General features: G+C 40.1%; 1 protein-coding gene across 11 annotated transcripts in view; it reads right to left on the bottom strand.

Annotated features, from left to right (window-relative positions):
* The window catches only part of NAV3 (neuron navigator 3), a 438084-nt gene that overhangs the window by 42840 nt on the left and 373385 nt on the right, over positions 1 to 21859 (bottom strand). For 7 of the 11 annotated variants that reach the window (XM_028745995.2, XM_028745990.2, XM_028745986.2 and 4 more), the window contains 7 exons: positions 19865 to 20353; positions 13105 to 13146; positions 11095 to 11252; positions 9519 to 9707; positions 6750 to 6802; positions 2109 to 2132; positions 638 to 715 (listed from right to left, as the gene is read on the bottom strand). In XM_028745995.2, the coding sequence (XP_028601828.2) occupies positions 638 to 715; positions 2109 to 2132; positions 6750 to 6802; positions 9519 to 9707; positions 11095 to 11252; positions 13105 to 13146; positions 19865 to 20353 (1033 nt within the window). The remainder of the gene's footprint in view (positions 1 to 637; positions 716 to 2108; positions 2133 to 6749; positions 6803 to 9518; positions 9708 to 11094; positions 11253 to 13104; positions 13147 to 19864; positions 20354 to 21859) is intronic. The other 4 variants (XM_028745989.2, XM_028745997.2, XM_028745994.2 and 1 more) reach the window with 1 other exon arrangement.

Raw genomic sequence — 21859 nt, 5'->3', positions numbered from 1 at the left:
CTTATTTGATAAATGTTGAAAAATTGATTTTGAACAAGAATATTAATTGTGTGAATAATTGTTGCCTATGGGTCGTAAAATATTTATCAGCCAAAGGCCTGGTTGAAGAGGAACCTTTTCACCTGGTGCCTAGAGATGTATAATGAAGGCATGAGATGACCCTCCCTGGGGAGAGCATTCCACAAACAGGGAGCTACTGCAGAAATGGCCCAGTCTTGTGTTGTCACCCTCTGGACCTCTCATGGAGGAAGCACATGAAGAAGAGCCTCAGATGATGATTGCAGAGTCTGGTCCTTGAGGTTTTGCGGTCCTGAGCACATATGTTGCATTACAATGTATATGTGTGTTCTATTCCTATAACCCTTTTAAGCATGAATCTGCATTCACCCAAAGTCAGAAAAGAGTCCGTGTGTGTGTGTGTGTGTGTGTGTGTGTGTGTGTGTGTGTGTTTGCTTGGCACCCTACAATGGCTTGAAGAATAGTAGTATAAATGCCTTTAAAACCATCAGTCTCACCTGTGTTTGCAAAGGGATAATGGTAGTGGTCTTCCTCACACGATTATTGTGATTATAAAAGCATATACCTGTATACATTAAAAGCCTGTAGAAATTATTAATGACAGCAGTAAATGACTTACATTAGCTGACAGTTGTGATGTCAGGGTGGCCACTTTTTCCTGCGATGCAACCAGCTCCCTTCGTAGTTTATGAATTTGCTGGATGTGGGAACAAACACAAATGTCTCTCAAAATATGCCAGTATAACCTTATGCTTTAACTAAGGCTATTCAATATGTGAAATTATAGTACAGTAGAAGAATAGCTGGTGCTGTTTGCTCCAACATTTGTGTATATGCTACAGACAGTACTGTATATCAAAGGTTTCATCTATGGTTTAAACATTTCCATTAAGATACAACATATGCACATCACATAAATCTAAATTTTAAAGCCTTTTAGATATTTATTTAAAACGTGTGAATGATGATACAAACTGAATTGCATAAGCTTAGTATTAAGCATGTGAAGCATGAGTTAATTTCTATCCAATGCAGTGCTGTGCTGAAAATTTAGCCCCCCCTTTTTTTTTTACCATTCTCCATCAGTTACTGAGAAAACTGTACAGTGGACGCTCGGGTTGCGAACGTGATCCATGTGGGATGCACGTTCGCAACCCGCAGCATTTGCAACCTGCGTCTGTGCATGCGCGGGTTGCGATTTGATGCTTTTGCGCATTCTCATGGTTGGGGTGTGGGGATTTCGTCATACTTTTCTTATTTCTGAAGCATGTTTGTGAGTGTCCCTTTTTGCATTCTGTAAATCATCTCACTTCTTTATACTCCCTGAAGGCCCACACTTCAGTCAAGTCCCAAAAGAAGACAACATCACGCAGTAACACTCCACACAGGGCTTTTGCAGAACAGGAAGTGCAGGCAGCCCTGAAGGCTAGAGAATGCTGGAGGCATGTTTACTGGGGCTGGGGGGGGGGGTGTCAAACAGATGACCCAACTCCCAGTTGTCTTGCAACATTAAGTTCAAAACCCCACACCCACTAAAATTCTAAAGAAATTATAAAATGCCAGAAGAATGGGTAAGAAAAATGGAAGCCTCTGTCACAGGGAAATAAAACTTTTGAGAAAATGGAGGAAAGATTTTGGCATCTCTATACAGAGGATAGATTTTTGCATCATATATATATATGAGAATGATGGAATAATGACTCAAATGCCCTGCTGAATGAGCAAGAGACATCCCACAAAACATGAACCTCAAGTGTAATACACTTAACCTTTAGTGCCTCTCTATAATATTTTAATAGTTTAATAGCCCTTATCAAAAAAGACAGTTAATTATTTGAGTAGCAATGGATTCAATAGGGCGATGGCTGGTAAAGTCAGGTGAGGATAGCAGTAAGAGGTTGCTGGCAGCTGGTGGTGACTGAGGGGGCCTTGTGCCCTTTCTGATAAGAAAATGTGCTGGCATAAATAGCACCATACAAGTACATGAGAGCTGCCGTCATCATAGGTTCATGCTGGGCATTTGAGGCTATTGAAAAGCACTCTGTACAGCAAAATATTTTGTATAAAATTAAAAATGCCAATCTTTTTACCTCTGAATGTGCCTTTTCTTCAGCCTATGGGAGAGAGTGAAAGCAAGAGCAGTTTATTTATGGAAACATACAACTGAATTCTATTTAAGAAAATCAAAATAATAGATTTTGACTCAGATAAAAACAAATTCTCAAATATAATTGCAAAAAAAAATAGCCTAAGAATGAAGAAAGCAAGATTTTTGGATGCAACTTTGTTTGCAAATGAAGTTACTACTAGTGTTTTAGGACACAACCTTATACACCTGGGAGCAAGTTTTATCAAACATAACATTCTGAGGAAATACTTTAAGTCCTGCTGACTCTGTCTTATACCTGAAAGATTTCTTTAAAAATTGTTCATTATCCTGTGCTAGGATTTGAACTGAATGGGCTATTGAAGGACTATATAGAAATTTCAAAAATAAAAATAATAGAGAATAAGGTGGTTCTTAGAACCACCATCAAGCAAAGACTCCTAAAATTTTGGTATAGAAATGTGGATAGTTCCATGACACTGCCAAGGAACTACCCACATTTCCACATGACCCCAGTTTACAGACTCAAAAGGCCTCTTCCTTTGAAGCATAACACTTGGAATAAAATCAAAGGTAAAACAAGAAATTTTACACAAGTCTGCATTAATCAGACACGGCTGTGATATAAAGAGAGCAAAGAGAGTGACAGTCTATTCAATGCATCTTTTGCATCAAAAGTAACAAAGCTTTTTGTACCTCTTATCCCGGTAGTATGACCAGAGGCACAGAAAATCATATAAAAACTTATTTGTGGGCACCATGACATAGTAGTGGGGAGAGTTCGATTTAAAAATATGGAACAGCTACTTTAAGCTCAACATGTAGATATGAAAGAAGGCATGGAGCACTGTATAATATCACAGAAGAATGAAATTTTGTTCTTTGTGGTCTTCTTGCCTATCACTGAAATCAAATGCTTGATATTTCCACTGAAGTACCATTTCCTGATTAGGGGCTTCACAATCATATGAGTTTTATCCCTAGGAGCCTATGAGAACAAAGAGGGGAAACGCTGAACAGGGATTATGTCCTTCAACTACAATTCACACTACTGATTTTATAGTCCAAAAGCATCCCTTGCCCTTAACTAAAAGGTTTCCAGCTCCCATTATCACAGCTAGATACTCAAACGCTGAACAAGAAGTGATGCTGAATGGTGAGAAAGGGAGAAGGGGTCAAGCAACAGAAATCTTAGAATGATCATTCTTATCGGCTGATGTGGTGTGTGGTTAAGTGTATGATTCATAAACACTTGTCCTACTTGTCCTAAAAGGTAATGGTTACCTGACTGTGCAATTCAAGCAGGGCAGCAAGTGGCGACTGTCACCTGGCATGGCCATGACTGAGCCAGAGGCAGTCTCCTGGTTCCCGTGCGGTTGGTGGAGGTCACTTCTTCCTTCACCAGCTGTGTGAGCTGCTGCCCCTAGCTTCACCACATAATTTGTCGCTGGATTTCCCAGCCTCCCTGCCTATGCAACATGTTTGCCCGGAAGTGAGCAGGCAGTCCACACTTAAAACCTTGCTATGGAAGTATTTGGTCACTGTATTCAGAGAGGCCAGGGAGAAATTTGCCTGCAGACTAATTGGGCTTGTCTAGGAATTTTGCATACCACATAGAAATTGTCACAACTTGTTGGCAGATAAGGCATTGGGCTGGATTCTTAGGACTCAGCTATACAGCTGCAAATAAAACGTTTTAAGTGCAATATACAATGCGGCACTAGATGGTGAGCCTTATGGAAAAAGCAATGTACAGTGGTACCTCTACTTACATGCCCCTCTTGTTATGTATCCTTCGGGATACGCACACGGCAAACCCGGAAGTATATTTCCGGGTTTTGCTGTGCACGCATGCGCAGTAGTGCTCTATTGCACTGCGTGTGTGCGCAGAACAGGCACCTCCAGTTGCAGAAACCTCAGGATCCAACCGGTGCTCCGGAACGGATCCCGTCCGCAACCGGAGGTACCACTGTATTTTAAAAAACACTTAAAAAAAACAATTTTCAGAACATTTTTTATTTGTGTGTATATTCCATTTTAGTCTAGGCAGTGGGGAGGAGGAGGTTGTGAGCCACCCTCACTTTAAGGAATTGGGATACGCTATTAAAGGGGTCCAGGGAGAGGTGCTTCTGTTCAGATACCCAGATGGGGGATGATAGGCCACAGCACCGCTCAATATGGCACTCTTGAGAGTAGCACCTTGATTTCATGTACGTCTTAACCCAGGATTGCCCCTGCAAAATAATCAGTAGGCAGACTGGGTGATGCAGGATACATACCCAATGGCTATGCCAAAACCTACTGACACCTGTAATCAATAAAGTTGTGGCCTATTTGATCCCAATAGGTTGTCCTGAGTTTATTATATCTTCCCATGCTGTGGCTCCCTCCAATGGTCATGGGCTGACTGCACCTGGGCCCCTAGTCTAAATTGCTAATGCAAATATATTTGCAAGCATAGAAATGTTTCAAAAATATAGACAGATAAAAAAAAATACAGACTGATCCAATGAATCTTGAAGTTCATACACGACAATTTGTGTTTTACATCTACCAGTTCAGTGGAGTTAGCATTTGGCATTCGATCATAAGCAAGTTCAGGTGGCAAGAACATTATTCTGTGCCCTTAAAAATCTGAATTCTCAAGCATATAAACTCAACTGTGCCAAATATGCTCTATGCATTATGCAAATTAAAACTGGATTTTATATCTCCCTTCCCCAAGTCGTCCATATTTGGAACATTGCTCAGTTCTTCAAAAACAGCTGCAGTTAATGTAAGTTGAGATAATATGCAAATTATGAGTGTTAGGCACTAAAATTAAATATACAATATGCAAATATTCATAAGTGCATATATGACTTTAATCTGCAAGCTTTGTTACAAATTTTTAAAATAGAGTGTGGTATTTTAATGGGTAGAGGAGGTTGTTGGAAAGATCTGTTTGGTGGCATGAGAACATACATGGGCAAGTTATCACAACCAAAGCAACCTCAACATAGAGAATATAATTCAATCCATGATTCATCATGAACTTCATGAACAATTGTTTCCAAACATCTCTGTACCTTAAGGAGGCAGCAGCCATGCTTTCAACAAAAACTGAATCCAAAGTATCACACAAGTAGCTTTGCTTTCCAAAGTAGGGCTTAGGTCATGCATTTCTTGAACAGCAGTAATACCTCACAGTGTGCTGCAAAATGTATGATAAGCTTGCTCTATGTTCAATAACGTATCAAAGCTCTAGCTGGGCCAGTAGATTTTCAACCCTAAGTACCCTGTATTACATGAAATGCATCGCAGTATTTCCTTCTCTCTCTCTTTAGCCAGAAGTTGACATTGTTTCCCAAATTCAACATTTTGTTGTTGTTGTTGTTGTTTAGTCGTTTAGTCGTGTCTGACTCTTCGTGACTCCATGGACCAGAGCACGCCAGGCACTCCTGTCCTCCACTACCTCCCGCAGTTTGGTCAAACTCATGCTGGTAACCTCGAAAACACTATCCAACCATCTCGTCCTCTGTCGCCCCCTTCTCCTTGTGCCCTCCATCTTTCTCAGCATCAGTGTCATCATGAGGTGGCCAAAGTACTGGAGCCTCAGCTTCACGATCTGTCCTTCCAGTGAGCACTCAGGGCTGATTTCCTTAAGAATGGAAGCGTTTGATCTTCTTGCAGTCCATGGGACTCTCAAGAGTCTTCTCCAGCACCATAATTCAAAAGCATCAATTCTTCGGCGATCAGCCTTCTTTATGGTCCAGCTCTCACTTCCATACATCACTACTGGGAAAACCATGGCTTTAACTATACGGACCTTTGTTGGCAAGGTGACGTCTCTACTTCTCAAGATGCTGTCTAGGCCTGTCAGAAACAGAAACCCCTTCATGGATCACTGCCTTGCTGTGGCGAAGGGGCTTGAAGAACTCAGAGAAGCTATGAACTATGCCGAGTAGGGCACACAAGATGAACAGGTCATAGTGGAGAGTTTTGACCAAACGTGATCCACCTGGAGGAGGAACCGGCAAGCCACTCCAGTATCCTTGCCAAGAAAACTCCATGGACAAAGACAACAGGCATATAAAAATTCAACATAAAAATAATAAATTTCCACTGTCTGAAAGTTCAAGTATGTCTAATAATTAAAGTCACCTGCTGTCTGGCTCCATAAAAATCATCTTATGTCAGAATCCAAAACTGCAACCTCAAAGCAACACTGTAATTTCAGAATAATCTTTCCACCTCAGCAGATCCCTACCAAAGCAATCCACCAAGTGCTATCGGCTTTTTTAATGTGCTCAAAAATGGCGGTGGGACAAGGTGGAATGGCTAAGCATGAGGGCACTGAGCAGTACACAACAGCAATGGGCACTGGTAGATTTTGTACAATTCCGCTTTCAAAGGGAAAACACAAAAGATGTTACAGATGGCGAAATTTAATGCAAGGAGGCAGTTGTGCATTGTACTTTGAAAAGTATAAAGAAAATGTTAAAGTCAAACAGCAGTGGGAGATTTTCATTGCCCTACCAACGTCAAATTTCCATCTGTTTCCTGAACCACTTAGCAATCCCCCTGGCTTTCCATGGTATGCACGATATCATGAGGTACAGTCTTTTATATATTGTCAACTTACTGTGGAGTAGAGAGAAGAGGTGCTGGAAACTAGGGATAACGAAGACCCGTGTACTGAAAAGAGAAACATCAAGAGCATTATCACAGAGATATTGATGAAGCAACAGGAGTTATTTCCCGTCACGAGCAACAGCAGAACATCTCTTTTCAATTAGGAACAACTGAAAAGGGGGAAAAAAAGAAAGCTATTATTGAGGGTATCCATTTAGAAACACACACACACCCCGGTAGTTCCTATAACACCTAGAATGGTTTTTGTCCACTGAAAAACACTTGCCTTTGGATTGCAATAGTCCATTGCCTTTTTGCTAGCAAACAACAATTATGTTACCCTTCTTTGATAGTAAAATGTCATCTGAACATCACCTTTTGGCAAAGCTAAAGGATGACTTCTAAACTGTGATTTGGAATGAAAGTACATCTTGGTCTGTCTGTGTGACTGTGTGTGTGTTTGCGTGTGCATATCCTTCACACAACTACCAACTGATTGGATGACTCAAAAAGCAAATACAGTAATAGAGGGCTCAATCCAGATTTGGGCTAGGATTTGGGGGTGGGGGTAGGATAATTTAATCCTAATTTAAAATTCTCTAAATATTTACTTGTGTAAGATAATGGGGAAGATTTAGAATGTCTGAATGGGGCTAACCTATTTTCATTGTTAAAAGCTGAATTTCCAATAAATATTATTGGAACTCCAGAACTGTTACTTTTATTATGATTTAACACTTACATATCACTTTAGATAGATATCAGTATCTAACATATTCTAGTTATGATTTACCCTAAAGCCAGCCAGTAAGCTTTAACGGAATGTGAATTTGATATCCAGACTGAAATGCTCTACCTGCTATTATCACTCAGGCAGAATTATAACACCACATTGCTTGGCACTCCCCAGCAAAACTGTGATAGAGATATGCTGGGTCAATGCTAACATTGCCATATTTCTCCATCAAGAAAAATGCAAAACATCATTCCTTTTTTCAGATCGGTAGAGATCTATTCATCCCCACAGTTCAGTCACACCTGTTCCACAATATCCCTTACTTTTCCAATGCTGATATCCTTAGCTGAGGATGTCTATCCAAGGCCTGCTTAAGCTTCTTGGAACATTACATGGTATAAAGTCAGCAGGGGTGGCTGTAAATGCCAGAAGAAGAAAAAAAAGGGATCTGCAAAGCTTGGGCTGCTGCCAACTCTAGACAGAAAAATAGCTAGACAGATAGTGCTTGTGAACTAGAGGTGGGGGGAAACACTGACTTTTTGTGTAGTGAGGCAGTGTGGGAGAGCTTAACTAGGCACGTAGCCAGCAACTCTTGAGAAAAGTGGGGAACGTGAAAATCAGGCTGATGAAAGCAAAAGCCTGGGAGAGCTTCAACAGCTTAGCAGCCCGGGTGGCATGGATCATCATCCCTGGCAGAAAGATAAACAGCTGTGAATTATTGTCCCAGCAGAGATCTGAATAGGTAAAGCATATGGGAGGTTTTTAGAGCTTGACAAAAAGAGTCTGCATGAATACTCATTTGAGTACAGATAAGCCTAAATATATGTAAGAATGCTATATTATGTTGTATTAATTATAGTATATGGCAGCTGCCTTCGTTTTTAACAAAGTTCTGCATGTTGAAGAACTGCAATTGTCTAAATATTAAAGAGGAGTTGTTAGCACATCTGCCTCACCAACAACTAGCCTCTGAGTGTATTCATATTGTAGTGGTACCACAGGGCTACGTGGCAGGGTTTAACGCATATCTGCACCTAAACATGTACATGTGTATTCAAACACAATTCACCTTTATCATATTTGTAGCCCTCTCTTATCCTACTTTAACCCCTGACCGACCCTATAAAGTTCAAAGCTGAGGAACTATGTCTGGCCCAAATGACCTGAGCAGGAATTTGAATTCAGATCTTTGCAGTCAAACACTTTCCCCTCTATTTAGGTGCAATGCCCCAGAATGGGCTGCTCTGAAAGCGAGCCTGCTCACAATCTGTGATTTGGGCTAACAAACCAGGATGTGAAACCACAGTTTGAAGCTGGTTTGCAAATTATAGTTTATGCTTACTGTGGTTTGCTGTTATGCCTGTGTGAAGTAATAAGTCTTTCAGCCTGTTTGTAAAATTGCTGCTTTTGCCTTTGAACATTTTTGTGCATAGGATGGCGAGAAGTTCACAGGAAGATTTAAAGTACAAGGGGCTGCTTTGTTCACAGGAGAGTCAAAAGTTTAAGAGATGTTTTGCCCAGTAAGCTTTGCACTGACAGATAAAATATTTATTCTAGGAAATTGACAATTAAGGGAAAAGGAACCGCAAGACTCTTTCTCCTGATTAGCTAAAAGGTTTGGAAGGGAAGAATGTATAGAAGTCAAGCTAGAAAACATGGTACTGTTATTTAGTTTTGGATTAAAGTTGTGAAGTCAGAATTGAAGAGCTTGGGTTAAAGAGTTGCAAAAGAGAAAATGGGGTGCTCAGTTGGGTGCTACAAGATGAAGGAACCAGGAGAGGGCCATGAAGAGACCCAAAAGAATGCAATTTGGCAAGTGTTGGCTTGATTACAAAAATAGAATAGGTGTAGCTGGATGCATTTCCATTTATCTTTGAACAGTTAACACATAAAATGAAATCAATCTGTAAAATAAACCTGTTGTACACCTGAAGCTGAAACTATGGTGTGGCTTCTTAACTCTAGTTAACTCTATGGCACAAACCATAGTTTCATGCTACATCAAAAGGCAGCCTCTGTTAAATATACCACACATAGCCTTACCTTCTTCCATGCTGTCTCTGAATGACCCAGAGTGACTGATTGCACGTGGTCTATCTTCTAAGGATGTGGCACTGCCACACAACTGGGAATCATCGTAAAGATCGAAAGAAGAATCTTGTGCAGGGATGCTGTTGGACCGCATCATACTGGGCCCAGGGAGTTTGAATTGGGATAAGTTTGTTGGACTCACTGAAATTAATAATAATAATAATAATAATAATAATAATAATAATAATAATACCATAAGTTTTGATTACATATTACTGCACTGCAGGGGGAAAAGAAAGCTCTGTCAAATAACATTTGGGCTTTTAATTTTTTGATGAATTAGAAACACTTTTAGAGTGGTTTCTCATAAGCATGTTTGGCTTATTTTGTCTGAAGCTCCTCCCTACCGAGTTAAAACAGATCCCATAGAAAAAGGATTTTGCTTTCAATAGTTCCAAATTTATTTACAATTATAATATGGTATTTCCCAAGTCTGTAGTATGGAGATATTTTTGCCAGGATTACCAGTATCTGCTCAAGCAACATTTTCCTCCTGCTAAAACACACACACACACACACACACACACACACACACACACACACACACACACACCAACCCTCATATTAAATGGGAACTTTCATATGTGTGGGCTTTATCGAAAAGAGAAGTAACAGACCCTCCTCTTGGTTCAAATGCTGCTCTCACGGTTTGGAAAGCTGTTTTTCAACAAGCTTAAAGGGAACATTTTTGACCCATCTAGCTGGTGTGGAACTAGGGCCAAGGAAAACAGCATTTATCTGCCCCTTCAGACATTAGGGTCAAATATTTTGAACTAATGGCGTACAGCAAGATGTTTCCAGCATTGCTGGCTGTGTCTAAAATAAAAATGTCTGGAGCAGTATTTTTCTGAGAGTCTTTTAACACACTGGGAAAATGGCCCACAGAGAAAAGAAATGCTAGAGGGGTGGAAGAAAGCTTTTGCAATAAGCCATTGTACTGGGTCACCACACTGGAGGAAAACTAAACCACAGAAACACACTGATTTGTTTCTACCAAAGGGAAAAACTGTTACTATGTCTAAGTTTAACATTGTCTACACTTGTAGTCTAAGCCTTGACACACAATTATACTGAAATAAATGGAACTTACTTCTGAGTAAATGAGATGTGGAACTTAAAAATGCTCAGCAAAATGTAGGAAAAGAATGCACTTTTAAAAAGAATGCACTTTTAATTATTTTCTTTGACAGGTGATTTTTCCAGCCCAACAGTCAAAGTTGGCCCATTGGGAGGTTGGTACAGATAAGGATCTGCTCACTGGGCTAAATTTTTTTTATTTTTTTTAAATTCTCCACCCCTACTTTAAATACTGAGGTTCCAAGCTGTGCAGCACTTTAACCAGTACTTGGAACTGATCCCCAGAATGGACTGGGAGACAAGGAATATGTTCAGATACGGTAGGAGCAGAAAAAAATGCATGCTTTATTTTAGATAGCTGAAGTTATGCATTCTAAAAGAGTGAGGGAGAGCTTAAGATGGATAAAAGAAGCTCAGTAATGGAGTACTGCAAGTAGTTTCTTTTTCTTACCTAAGTTGGAAAAGTATTTCCCAGTTGCAGATGAAGACATGGCTGTAGGAGATACCAAGGGAGACTGACTTCCAGTGTCTTGCAGCCCTCCAGTAGAATGAGAACGCAGCCACTCTTTCCCTTCCTCCTGACTGGCCTGCCGAGAGGATGGCGTATACCTGAAAGACATCACCACTGATACACTGAAAACTTCCACATGAACTGCACTTAGCAAGAGATTTGTGGCTTGGAATCAAGCAATAATCAGACAGTTGGTTTAGTCAATGCTGAACAGGAGACCTGGGGTCATGTCACCCAAGAAACAGACGGACAGACAATCAGCAATACATATCTGCATGTGATGGGAAGACGTACAAAGGAAACAGCTAAGCCTTATTATAATTTATTTTTTAAAAAAAAGAACAACAACAACAAAACAACAATTCTAACACATAAAAAAGATAAAGCAAAAACTTAATTTCAAGCATATCAACAAGGTTGGAAAATGAGAGCTTGGTAGTGAGGAGAGACGGGTGTCCAGTTCCTACATTATACGAGCTACAGGAACATAGTATACAGGTTGGCTGAAAGCAGAAGAAAAGAGCAGCTGTGAAAGAAATGCATTTTTGTTAGTGACATCTGAAGGGACAAAATACAGTGTTTGTCTCTCAGAAGGGTCGGTCCTTGATGCTATGCCCTACCCCCAAACTGGTAAGATTTAAGGGATGGGGGAAGAAAAATACTCACTTTTAAAGAAAAGTGTTTGCAGAAAGAAAAAGCTTTGGAAACCCAACCTCTCAAAGACTTTTGGGTGCTGCTGCCAAATACAAAAATGTAACTGCACCAGCAGCACACACACTGCAGCCCACTGTCCAAACTTTGCGGCAGGGACTGAGAAAAGCGAATTCTTGAATGGATTAACATGGCAAGTTAGCTGTGCAGGCATTTCAGACAGTTCGGATTTCAACTCAAGAGTGTGCACTTTCTTTGTCATTGTACAAGTAGGCTTCGTTCAGCCAAATTTCTTGCAAACCTATATATTACTGTACGTAGTTCCAGTACCATTTTAAACAACAGTGGTGGGATCAAAAACGTCACCCCCATCCAGACAAGTCTACCATTGTTGGCTGTTGCAGTTCCCCCTCCTTGAGTGCACTGGGAGCTTTCTGCTGTTGCCACAATGAGAGTCCTACATCTGTACAAACAGGACTGCATAGCTGGGCTGCAAAACTTTGGTGAAACTCTTAGAACAATACCTGAAACAGGCACAAGGGGTGGGGTTCCCACATTAACTTCAGGATTGCATGCCACTATATTTCAGGCCTCCAGAAAGCCTCCATGTGGGAGATGGTAGTTCGGATTTATTTTCCCTCCCTGGCTCTTATGGTAATGTCTCAGATTCTACAGGATGGCATGCAAGGAAGAGAACTGCTGACTGAATAAACACCATCTACGTTTGATTCCAGGAGACACATTAAAATGCTCTGCCATCTGCAGCGTAGTCAAGATTACTACCCAGTGCATTCTTTTTGATGAGCAGACAGGTTCTTCAGATTTTTCCTTTTCAAAGCCCTGGCAGACACAAATTGAGGGTTGGCACCCCAATGTGCTACAACTCAAGTGCAACAGAAGAAGTCATATATTGTTCCTGTGTAGAAAATACCAGCAGTGACAATTCCAGATGCTTAACCAATGGTCCTAGCCCTCTGAGTGTGTGATTAAAGCTGGAAGCAAAGGAAGCTTACTGCAGTTCATTGATTAACATGTTTTTTTCTGGGGGAAAATATGATTACTCCGATCTGAATAAGTGGGAAAGTTTTAGAGGAATTAATTCCTATCGGACAGAGGGCAAGGAACAAGTGAAAGTGAAAGAACATTAAAAAGGGGGGATTCTTATCGTAAATTGATTTTATATTAGTTGTTTAACAGGAGAAACAGGATACACAGTGACAAGAAAAGGATGAAATATTATAGAAAAAAGTTACGGAACAACAGAGAAACAGCAGCCATGCTGAATAAAACATCGTATACCTTAATCCCTTTTTGGGTAGTGTATTTCTGTCAAGTTGCATGCTGTTAAAACAAAGAAAACCCCTAAGGACATATAGTAAAAAGAGCACTTCAAAATTATAAATTCTAAAGTGTTGTATCACAAAAAAAGGCATTCAGATTTATTTAAATGTATTCTTTGAAAGGTACCTTTTATGTAACACTCAAAATCATCAGTGCAAGTAATATACTGCTATTTTTTTCTCAAAAGGAAAAAAATGTCATACTTTTGTAAAGAAAATACATATTGATTTGAGAATTTGCTTAATCTTATTCCCATTCCAGCTTTAGTTATTACGGAATTTGAGCATAAGAGTCCTAGGAAGGATAATGTGGGCAACAAGGTCAGAAGATTTATCCTGTTTCAGTTTGGTTGTCTTCCGTAAAGACTATTATCCTGTTGAAGTCTAGCATCACCAGGGATTTTTTATTATTATTATTATTATTATTATTATTATTATTATTATTATTATTATTAAACAACTTATATTCAGCCCACCCAACTGGGTTACCCCAGTCATTCTGGGCAGGTTTTCAAAGGTTAAGTAAAAAACTCATTTCACAAGAACAACTGGGGAACATATTGCGCCTGGTTCAAGTACATCATCATCATCATCATCATCATCATCATCATCATCATTATAAATGTGGATATATGCAGAAAAGGCTGGGACTCTATCATGGCACTGTATCAAAAGGGAATCACTGTTGAACAAAGTATCTAAACTGAATTTCCAGACAAAATTTGTCGCATTTCAGTCCCATTGAAATCAATGGGGCAAGTTACCCATGACTTGTAAGCCCCAAATGATTTCAATAGAACTAAAAGATAAGGAAATCCATCTCAATCCAAACACATGAGACAGAGCCTGCCCAAAGTATTCTCTGGCCATGCATCTGGCTTGACCCATCAGCTGAGGAAAGGGAACCCACTCTGTAGCATGAGGATAATAGCTGCTTAAAGAACTACTAGCAATGTTTTGGTGTGACTGTCAGCACCATTTTTTAGGGCTTACATCTTCTTGACTGAGATGCCCAACCAATCATTAATATCAATGGGTGCCAGCTTGAATGACCCCCTTCTCCTCCCACTGCTTGCTGTTCAGGGGCTTCTCCAAATCTCACCCAAACCAAAAGGGGAATCTTTTATTGCAAGTACATCTTAAAACCTTTTAATATATATCAACTAATAATGATTGGTAGAAAACAATGTGTGTCTCAAAGAAAACCACTTTCGCTTTGGTTTCTGATATTGTTGTTCTGTATGTAGCTGTGGAGAGACTGTAATTACAAGAATGGTGATGGATGAGTCACTTATTTGCCAAGCCTCATAAGACAGATCTATAATCATTATATTTGAAGGGCCTTGTACAGACGTTCTTTGGATTTGCACACAGGGGATATTGCAAAAGCAGCTTTGGGCTCATACTGGTTACATGAACATCAGCCTATGCACATAGCGATGAATCCTGTGATCTATAGACTAGAAAACAAGACATATGGATCACAAAGATATTCAGACTAGTATGTACATGTTGATGGCGAGGGGTGTTTCAGTGTGACCATGACTCTTCCTTGTATTTTAAACAGCCATTAAAATAAACAAAAACTCAGGAGTTGAGAAAAGTTGAATAATACATGAAAAACACCAGCAATAGCAAAGCCATTTAAATCCATGTATTATTCAAAAATAAAAAACAGTCACTGATTTTTCAAACATAATGTTAAGATTTCAGGTTTTCTAACACATTCCATAGAATAAACTACTTACCAAACTCCAATTTACATAATATCCAAATAAAAAACAAGTACATATCAGGATATTATAATGATGTGCTGCACCAAACTGACAGAACCATGATTTATTTATTTTGCCCAACCCCTACTACAATTTAGAAACCCACTTATATAGAGGACTTAGTTTAGTTTGGAGGATGAGATATGGATGTTGGTCCAAGACTCCTGGGTCCCTTGAATGGCCACAACTAGAGAGGTGCACAACCTGTCACATATTCCATTTATTTGTTCAACTGCATCAGATGCCCATAGAAAGTCCATGGATTGTCTTAAATATATTTTGGTTTTAGGAGCCTCACACTGCTCATCAGATGTGCATTAGTATGTGCATCCAAATACTGGAGCTTTCCACTTCTTTCAGTAGAATACATAATGAAACACAGAAGCCCTGGCTAGCATATATATGCTAGAATTTGCTTATTGAGTACATCCATTTCCCCTGCCCCCAAACTGAATGCCAGTCAGACAGGTGGGACCACAATCTCCAAATCAGAAATCAAATCCATTTGATTACCATGGCTTTGTTTCTCCATCTGTGGACATGGCAAGAGATGTGGGGTTGTTGCAGGCTAAAAACAGGAAAAAATGTTGCTATATACCCTAAACCTGATAGACACAGTGGACTACTGAATGATGTATATAAGTATTAATGAAATAAGCCATGTTGGTTTCTAACATGAATATGAACAGATAGAAACTAAACCACCTACTTCAAACGCTACTTAATAGTGTCTAATACTGATTATTTTCCTACTAAAAACACGTGTATCAGTTTTGGAAAATTGTGTTATTTTGCAGTTTGGGCTTTAAAATAATTTACATAGACATGAAATTTGTTGGAAATTTTAAAGAGGTTATCATTTTATGTGTGCAAATTTTACTTTATGTAGTTTTAAGTAATTACAAAGTAGTATCAGTACATATAGGGACGCGGGTGGCGCTGTGGGTAAAAGCCTCAGCGCCTAGGGCTTGCCGATCGAAAGGTCGACGGTTCGAATCCCCGCGGCGGGGTGCGCTCCCGTTGCTCGGTCCCAGCGCCTGCCAACCTAGCAGTTCGAAAGCACCCCCGGGTGCAAGTAGATAAATAGGGACTGCTTACTGGCGGGAAGGTAAACGGCGTTTCCGTGTACGGCTCTGGCTCGCCAGAGCAGCGATGTCATGCTGGCCACGTGACCCGGAAGTGTCTCCGGACAGCGCTGGCCCCCGGCCTCTTGAGTGAGATGGGTGCACAACCCTAGAGTCTGTCAAGACTGGCCTGTACGGGCAGGGGTACCTTTACCTTTTACCTTTATCATTACATATTAACCTGCTTTGCTATATCTGATGCTACTAGTGATGCAAACTTTGCCTATGCTTTCCCTTCCATCCTTTCCCTCCACCTAATGTGTGGAGGGGAGAACATGACCGTGCCATTTGGCTCTGTTCCCCAATATGTGGCAAAATGCCTGTTTAAGTGCATATGGCTATGTTTGCATATGGAGGGAAGGTTCTGAACAAATATTAAGTAGCAATTAGACTGTGACTGTTACATTGGAGCGTGATTGCTTTGTCGGCGCATAGATCATCCTGCTGGCATTGTATTGACTGGATGTTCATTGGTAGGGGCAGAGTTTTTCCTTTTATTTATTTAAACAAAATTTATATACCACTCAAATGAAAAACCTTTATGTGGTTTTAGCTTTTTCATCTGCTTATGTGCTCCAATTTGAATTCCCTTCCATTTTTTAAAAATGGCTTACCGTAGTTCCACCTAAGGCCAACTCATGAGAGTAAAACCTGCTGGAAAAGGTGGGGGGAGGGTTGCTAATATCATTAAATTCAGCACAAGTAAGAAGGGATCTGCTCCAAATGAATGGCTTCCTCTGCGAAAAGGAATATATTTGGAAATAACTGCATTCTCTGTGGCCACTATACCGTCAAAGTAACATTTTAGGGTTTCTCTGTTGTAATGCAAGTCTGCACACATTGTGATTTCCCCAGGTACACATGCTGAATGCTTGACAATCTCACTATTTTTATAGCTCCAAGCAAGCTTGGGTCACAAATCATGCAGACCTATTTTAATACATTCTTTTACAATCCAGATGACCAACAACTATTTTATCTGTTTTGACAGATTGGGGAAAATCCCCCCACCCCAAATGCATCCAAGTTAAGCTAGAGGGAAAGGGAGCTGGGTAGAATATTTTTTATCTCTTGCGGTTAAATTATTTATGGAAGCGTATAATCGGTCTTATGTAACTGCTCCCGCAGAAAAACAATGACAGCATCAAACCAGAGAAAGCTAAGGAGTACTCTTAGCTTTCTCTGGATTGATGTTGTCGTTGTGGGAATTTAGGTGTGCTTAACCTTCCTTGGTTCAGGGCCTCATTATGCACCTTTTTAATCTTTTGCAGATAATGTAGCAAATCTAAGATTGACCTAACCTTGTACCTGCATTTGTGAACTGTGCATATTCACAACGAGGTAGTAACTCAGTGGTAGATAAGGACCTATGTTTAGTTCAAATATCAAGTAAAAAGCCAGAATTCATCCCTTAATTCAATCGCCATTATGGTTTAGGGAATACAATGAATATGTACATTATGGCCACACTGCATATGCAAATCCAAAGCCACATTTGTAACAAATCATCATCTCTCTGCTGAAGAGAAAGAGGGTATAGAAAAGTGTCTGGCTTACACAAAAGATATGGGCTACCTGTTTCAAGGTACCATACTTAACCGTACAGATTACATTGTACTGCACTGTATCAGTTACAGCTCAGAGAAATCCCAAAAAGTGGCAGGACAGAAGAGAACAGCTAAATGGACGCTTTTCTGCAAGTTGGAGCCCCCTTCAGCCTAGTTTGTCAGCCATCTGCTGTGCCTTGAATGGACACCAATATAACAGAGGGATGGAGTGGTTTTTCCCTGCCTTCACTTGGAAAATGCTATGAGATGGATGTTTTATAGGACTGGGCTATGCTTAGAGAGCTGTGCTGCTGTAGAATCAGTTGGTTTATGCTGCGTGTTTTGCCTCTTTAACTGCTTAACATTTGTAAATACACATATATTAGGAGTCTACAAACACTGCTCCATTCAGTGGAGTACTCATGCAATTTCAATGCTCTCTCAAAGAATACTTGAAAAAATATCTAAATACCCTTGAGGCAGAAATAAACTCAATAGCTATTCCAAAAATTATTTTATAATGTCTCCATGTAGTTATATTTGCTAAAGAACAAATATGGAGAATCCTTGAGATTTAATACAGTGTACAAATCTGCAACAGAGCTCATATAGCATAGTATATAAGAGAATAAGAAAGGCGCTGGTTTGAATAGGAGCAGGCTGTGCTCATTGTTTATGTCTGGGCATAATGCTAAACCTTGATTTAACATTATGAGAACTAGTTAAGATGAACACAATTAGGGTTGGGACAATTTTGACAGCTGGGCGGGACAACCTGTATGCCAACCGTGTGATATCATAAAGATGCCATGTGATTGACAGATGTGCTGCCCCACCTGCCTATCAAAGTTGGCCCATGATCATGACCCTGATCCAGAGAATGTGGATAAAAATACCGATGTGCCTTATTATCTTATTATACAGGACTGCCTCTCCTGGTATGCCCTGTGGAGGACCTTAAGGTCCATAAATAGCAACACTCTAGAGGTCCTGGGCCCTAAGGAAGTCAGATTAGTTGCCCTTGGTGAAGATTTGACATTTTCTCCCCCCAAACAGTATTTTATCTGGGCTTCCACTGAAATGAGGCTGCATTTTAAGTAGTATTTTAATCTTGTTTTTAAGTTGTATTTTAATCAATTGTTTTTATACCTGATGTTAGCTGCCCTGAACCCAGTCTTGGCCGGGGAGGGCGGGGTATAAATAAAATTAAATAAATAAATAAGAAGATAATGCCTATGAAGTGCTTTTTTTATAGTGCATCACAATGGCTACCTGTGAACATTTGCCTATCAATTTGTATTTTTAATGTGATAGCATTTACTCTCTGCATAGGTACACTGACTGCGTTATACTCAGATTCACTCAAAATCGTTGTTATACAGATAGGAGAATATAAGTTGGAGTGCTTAATGGCCAGTTTAAAGTTTTGATGCTATGGAAACTATTAACCTTTTAAAATGTTTAAATGTTTTAGAAAGTTTCATGCCTCACTTTGTAACTTCAGACTAAGTTGTTTTTTTTTCCAAATTATAAACTGAATAGATTTTTAGAGAAATAGTGTCACTATTTAATTTATAAATCTGTGGGTTGATTTTCATGTTACTCTTCCCAGATATGCCATCTACCGGCATAATCTTGATTGGAATGTTTTCCAGAGTGTAGAAGGAGGTTTCTTTTTTGTTGGCTCTAGTTTATTGTGTATGCCCAATGCACACTTTCCCTCCTTTCAGTCTCTGGGTCAAATAAATATGGAAGTGGTTGTTGTTGGTTTTGGAGCTGCAAGTATTTGTAACCTAACATACACATAGGAACTGATGGTAATTTCCCAGGTGTAAACTAAATTACTTCAGAATAAATATAACAAAAAATGTCGCAGATATGAAGCAGTGGTGGGCTTTGGGTTCTCAAATTTCAGCGGCACCCTGTGCAACACTAAAATTCGTCACCCTCTGCTCTGTTCTGCAGCACTGATGTGGTGCTCCCTGCAAAATGGTGCTCTGAGTGGCTGCCCCGTTTGAAGTACCCTAAAACTGCCTCTGATGAAAGCCCTCAATGGAATCATCTGTTCTACTGAGCATAAAGACTTTGGAAGTACTGCAGAGCTTTCTGCAAGGAGCGTTTCCAGTTATTTTACTTTTCTTTCCTCCCCTACCCTCTTACATTGTTGGTTTTGATTTGAGGATATATTTCTAAAGCCATGCTTCTGGCTGCTTCCATTTCCCTTGCCTATCTTATGACCCTTATCAAAATACTTCTCTCCATGGCAAACTCACCTTTCTGAAAGGGTAGATCTCACACTTCCAGTTCTCATGAGCAGGCTCTGAACCTCTTGAGTGCTTGTGGTCAATCCAGACAGGGAGCCATGGTGGCTGAGAGGGAGGTCAATAGATTCAGAGCTTGTGTGGAGGCTAGTCATTGACTGGTAACTTGGTGTGTCCTTACTGCCAGCAGAGGAACTACTCAGGTTTGCAGCCCACACGAGACCGCCTGACGTGAAAGAGTGGGCTGACGCCGGGCTAGAAGCCAAGGAGTGACTTAAACTTACAACATCTGTATTCAGGTCCGAGGGTTTGCTGAAGAGAGGGCTACTGCCGCCACTCTGCCCACCTGCACTGCCCATGCTACCTGTACCTGAGGATGGAGATTCCAGGCTGCCTTGCCGAGCTAACGTGGTACTAGGGCTGGGCATTGCAGATGTGGATTTGGCACCTTCTGTATTTGGTGCAGGGGCAGTTTTGCCACTTGCTTTGGCACCAAACAACCTACAGGGAAAAACAAATGAAAGAAACAGAAGTGTTATTTGGAAAAGCCAAAGTTTCACGTAATAATGCTCTGAAAGCCAAGGCACGGGAATAATGAAAACAGCTAATATAAGGCCCTTCTCTCTCCCCCCCCCCCCCATTGCTTCTCACAATCAAATCCGCTTAAGCCCTTGGACATACTTTATTTTACTGTTTCAAAAGCATTAATTCCAAGATTTGTCTTTTGAGAGGAAACAGACCTTCCCAGGGAGATGAAAAGCACAACAGCCCTGTGTGATGAGATTGCGTAAAAAGATTAAACTTTCACCCAAATCCAGTGGTTAGCACAAAATCTTCAGTAGTTAAGACATTTGTTTTTAAATTAGCACAGCATGGGCTGGACAGCCTTGTAAATAGTTGGACACCCACCCACCCCATTTCAAAATCTTTATTTTTTATTTTTAAAGAAGTAATTATACTTATACGACATGCAAGATGCTAATTTGAGGTCTGTTCCCTATCTGCGTATGTGTGAAAAGATTTTGCAATTGTGTGTGGGGGTGGGGGTGGAGAAATACTATTTTAAGTTTTGGATATACAGTTAAGGCTATGACAATTTCTGTTTCTGCGGGGTCTGAAATATTCTACATCACCTTATGCAAAGGGTTTTCTAGATTTACAGTGCAGTGTACTAAAAGGAAACAAAAAGCAACTGGCATAACGTTTATGATAAAAACCATAGCAACCAAAATAGCATATTTGATAACTCTTATGCAAAAGCGTTGTGCTGGCAATTAGCCACAAGAGGGCAGCATTGACTTTGTTTCAGCAAAGAAATAGGCTTGGATTCCTAAGATTTATGTATAGTGCAAAGTTGCTAAGATCAGTAAATGCTGATGTTCGGATGCCACCAGCAGTGTAAAATAGAATGATGGATTTTATTTTGCACCCCCTCCCATCTGAGTTCCTACTGAAAATCCTGTTACAATATTAGAAGATCCAAAACCAATGGGTTGTATTCAAACCAGCTTTACTCAGTGTAGACCCATTGAAATCGATGGCCTAGTAGGCCCATTCATTAAACTGTGTCTATTCTGAGTAAAAGTTAGCTGACTACAACCCAGAACATTTTAAAAACAATTTGCAAAATATATAGTTAATGAAATTCAGTTTCCTCATCTGCATCCATTAGCTATCCAGGAAAAATTACAATCAGAAAATTACAATCAGAAAAATTATAGTCAGAGTGACATTTATTCCTTAATAATCCCTCATCAGGAAGCCTTTCAGTTTGTTAAAGGAATACCAAGCTGTCTCTGATATGCCCTTCTCGGCCACTACCTATACAAATCACGTTGTTTCAGTTCCTCCAGGTCCCACTTCCAGCCCTATGTATGTGGGTGCTATTCCTGGCTGGATGGGAAAACTGCATTTGCTAACAGTTTCTACAAGCAAAACTTCCCAACCCCAGCTATGCTGTTGCACCCTGAGTTAGCCACCTGGAATAGCATCAATCTGCTGTTAATG

Source organism: Podarcis muralis, chromosome 10, assembly GCF_964188315.1.
Source record: "Podarcis muralis chromosome 10, rPodMur119.hap1.1, whole genome shotgun sequence".
Classification (NCBI taxonomy): Eukaryota; Metazoa; Chordata; class Lepidosauria; order Squamata; family Lacertidae; genus Podarcis; species Podarcis muralis.
This window is presented reverse-complemented; position numbering and strand designations above follow the sequence as displayed.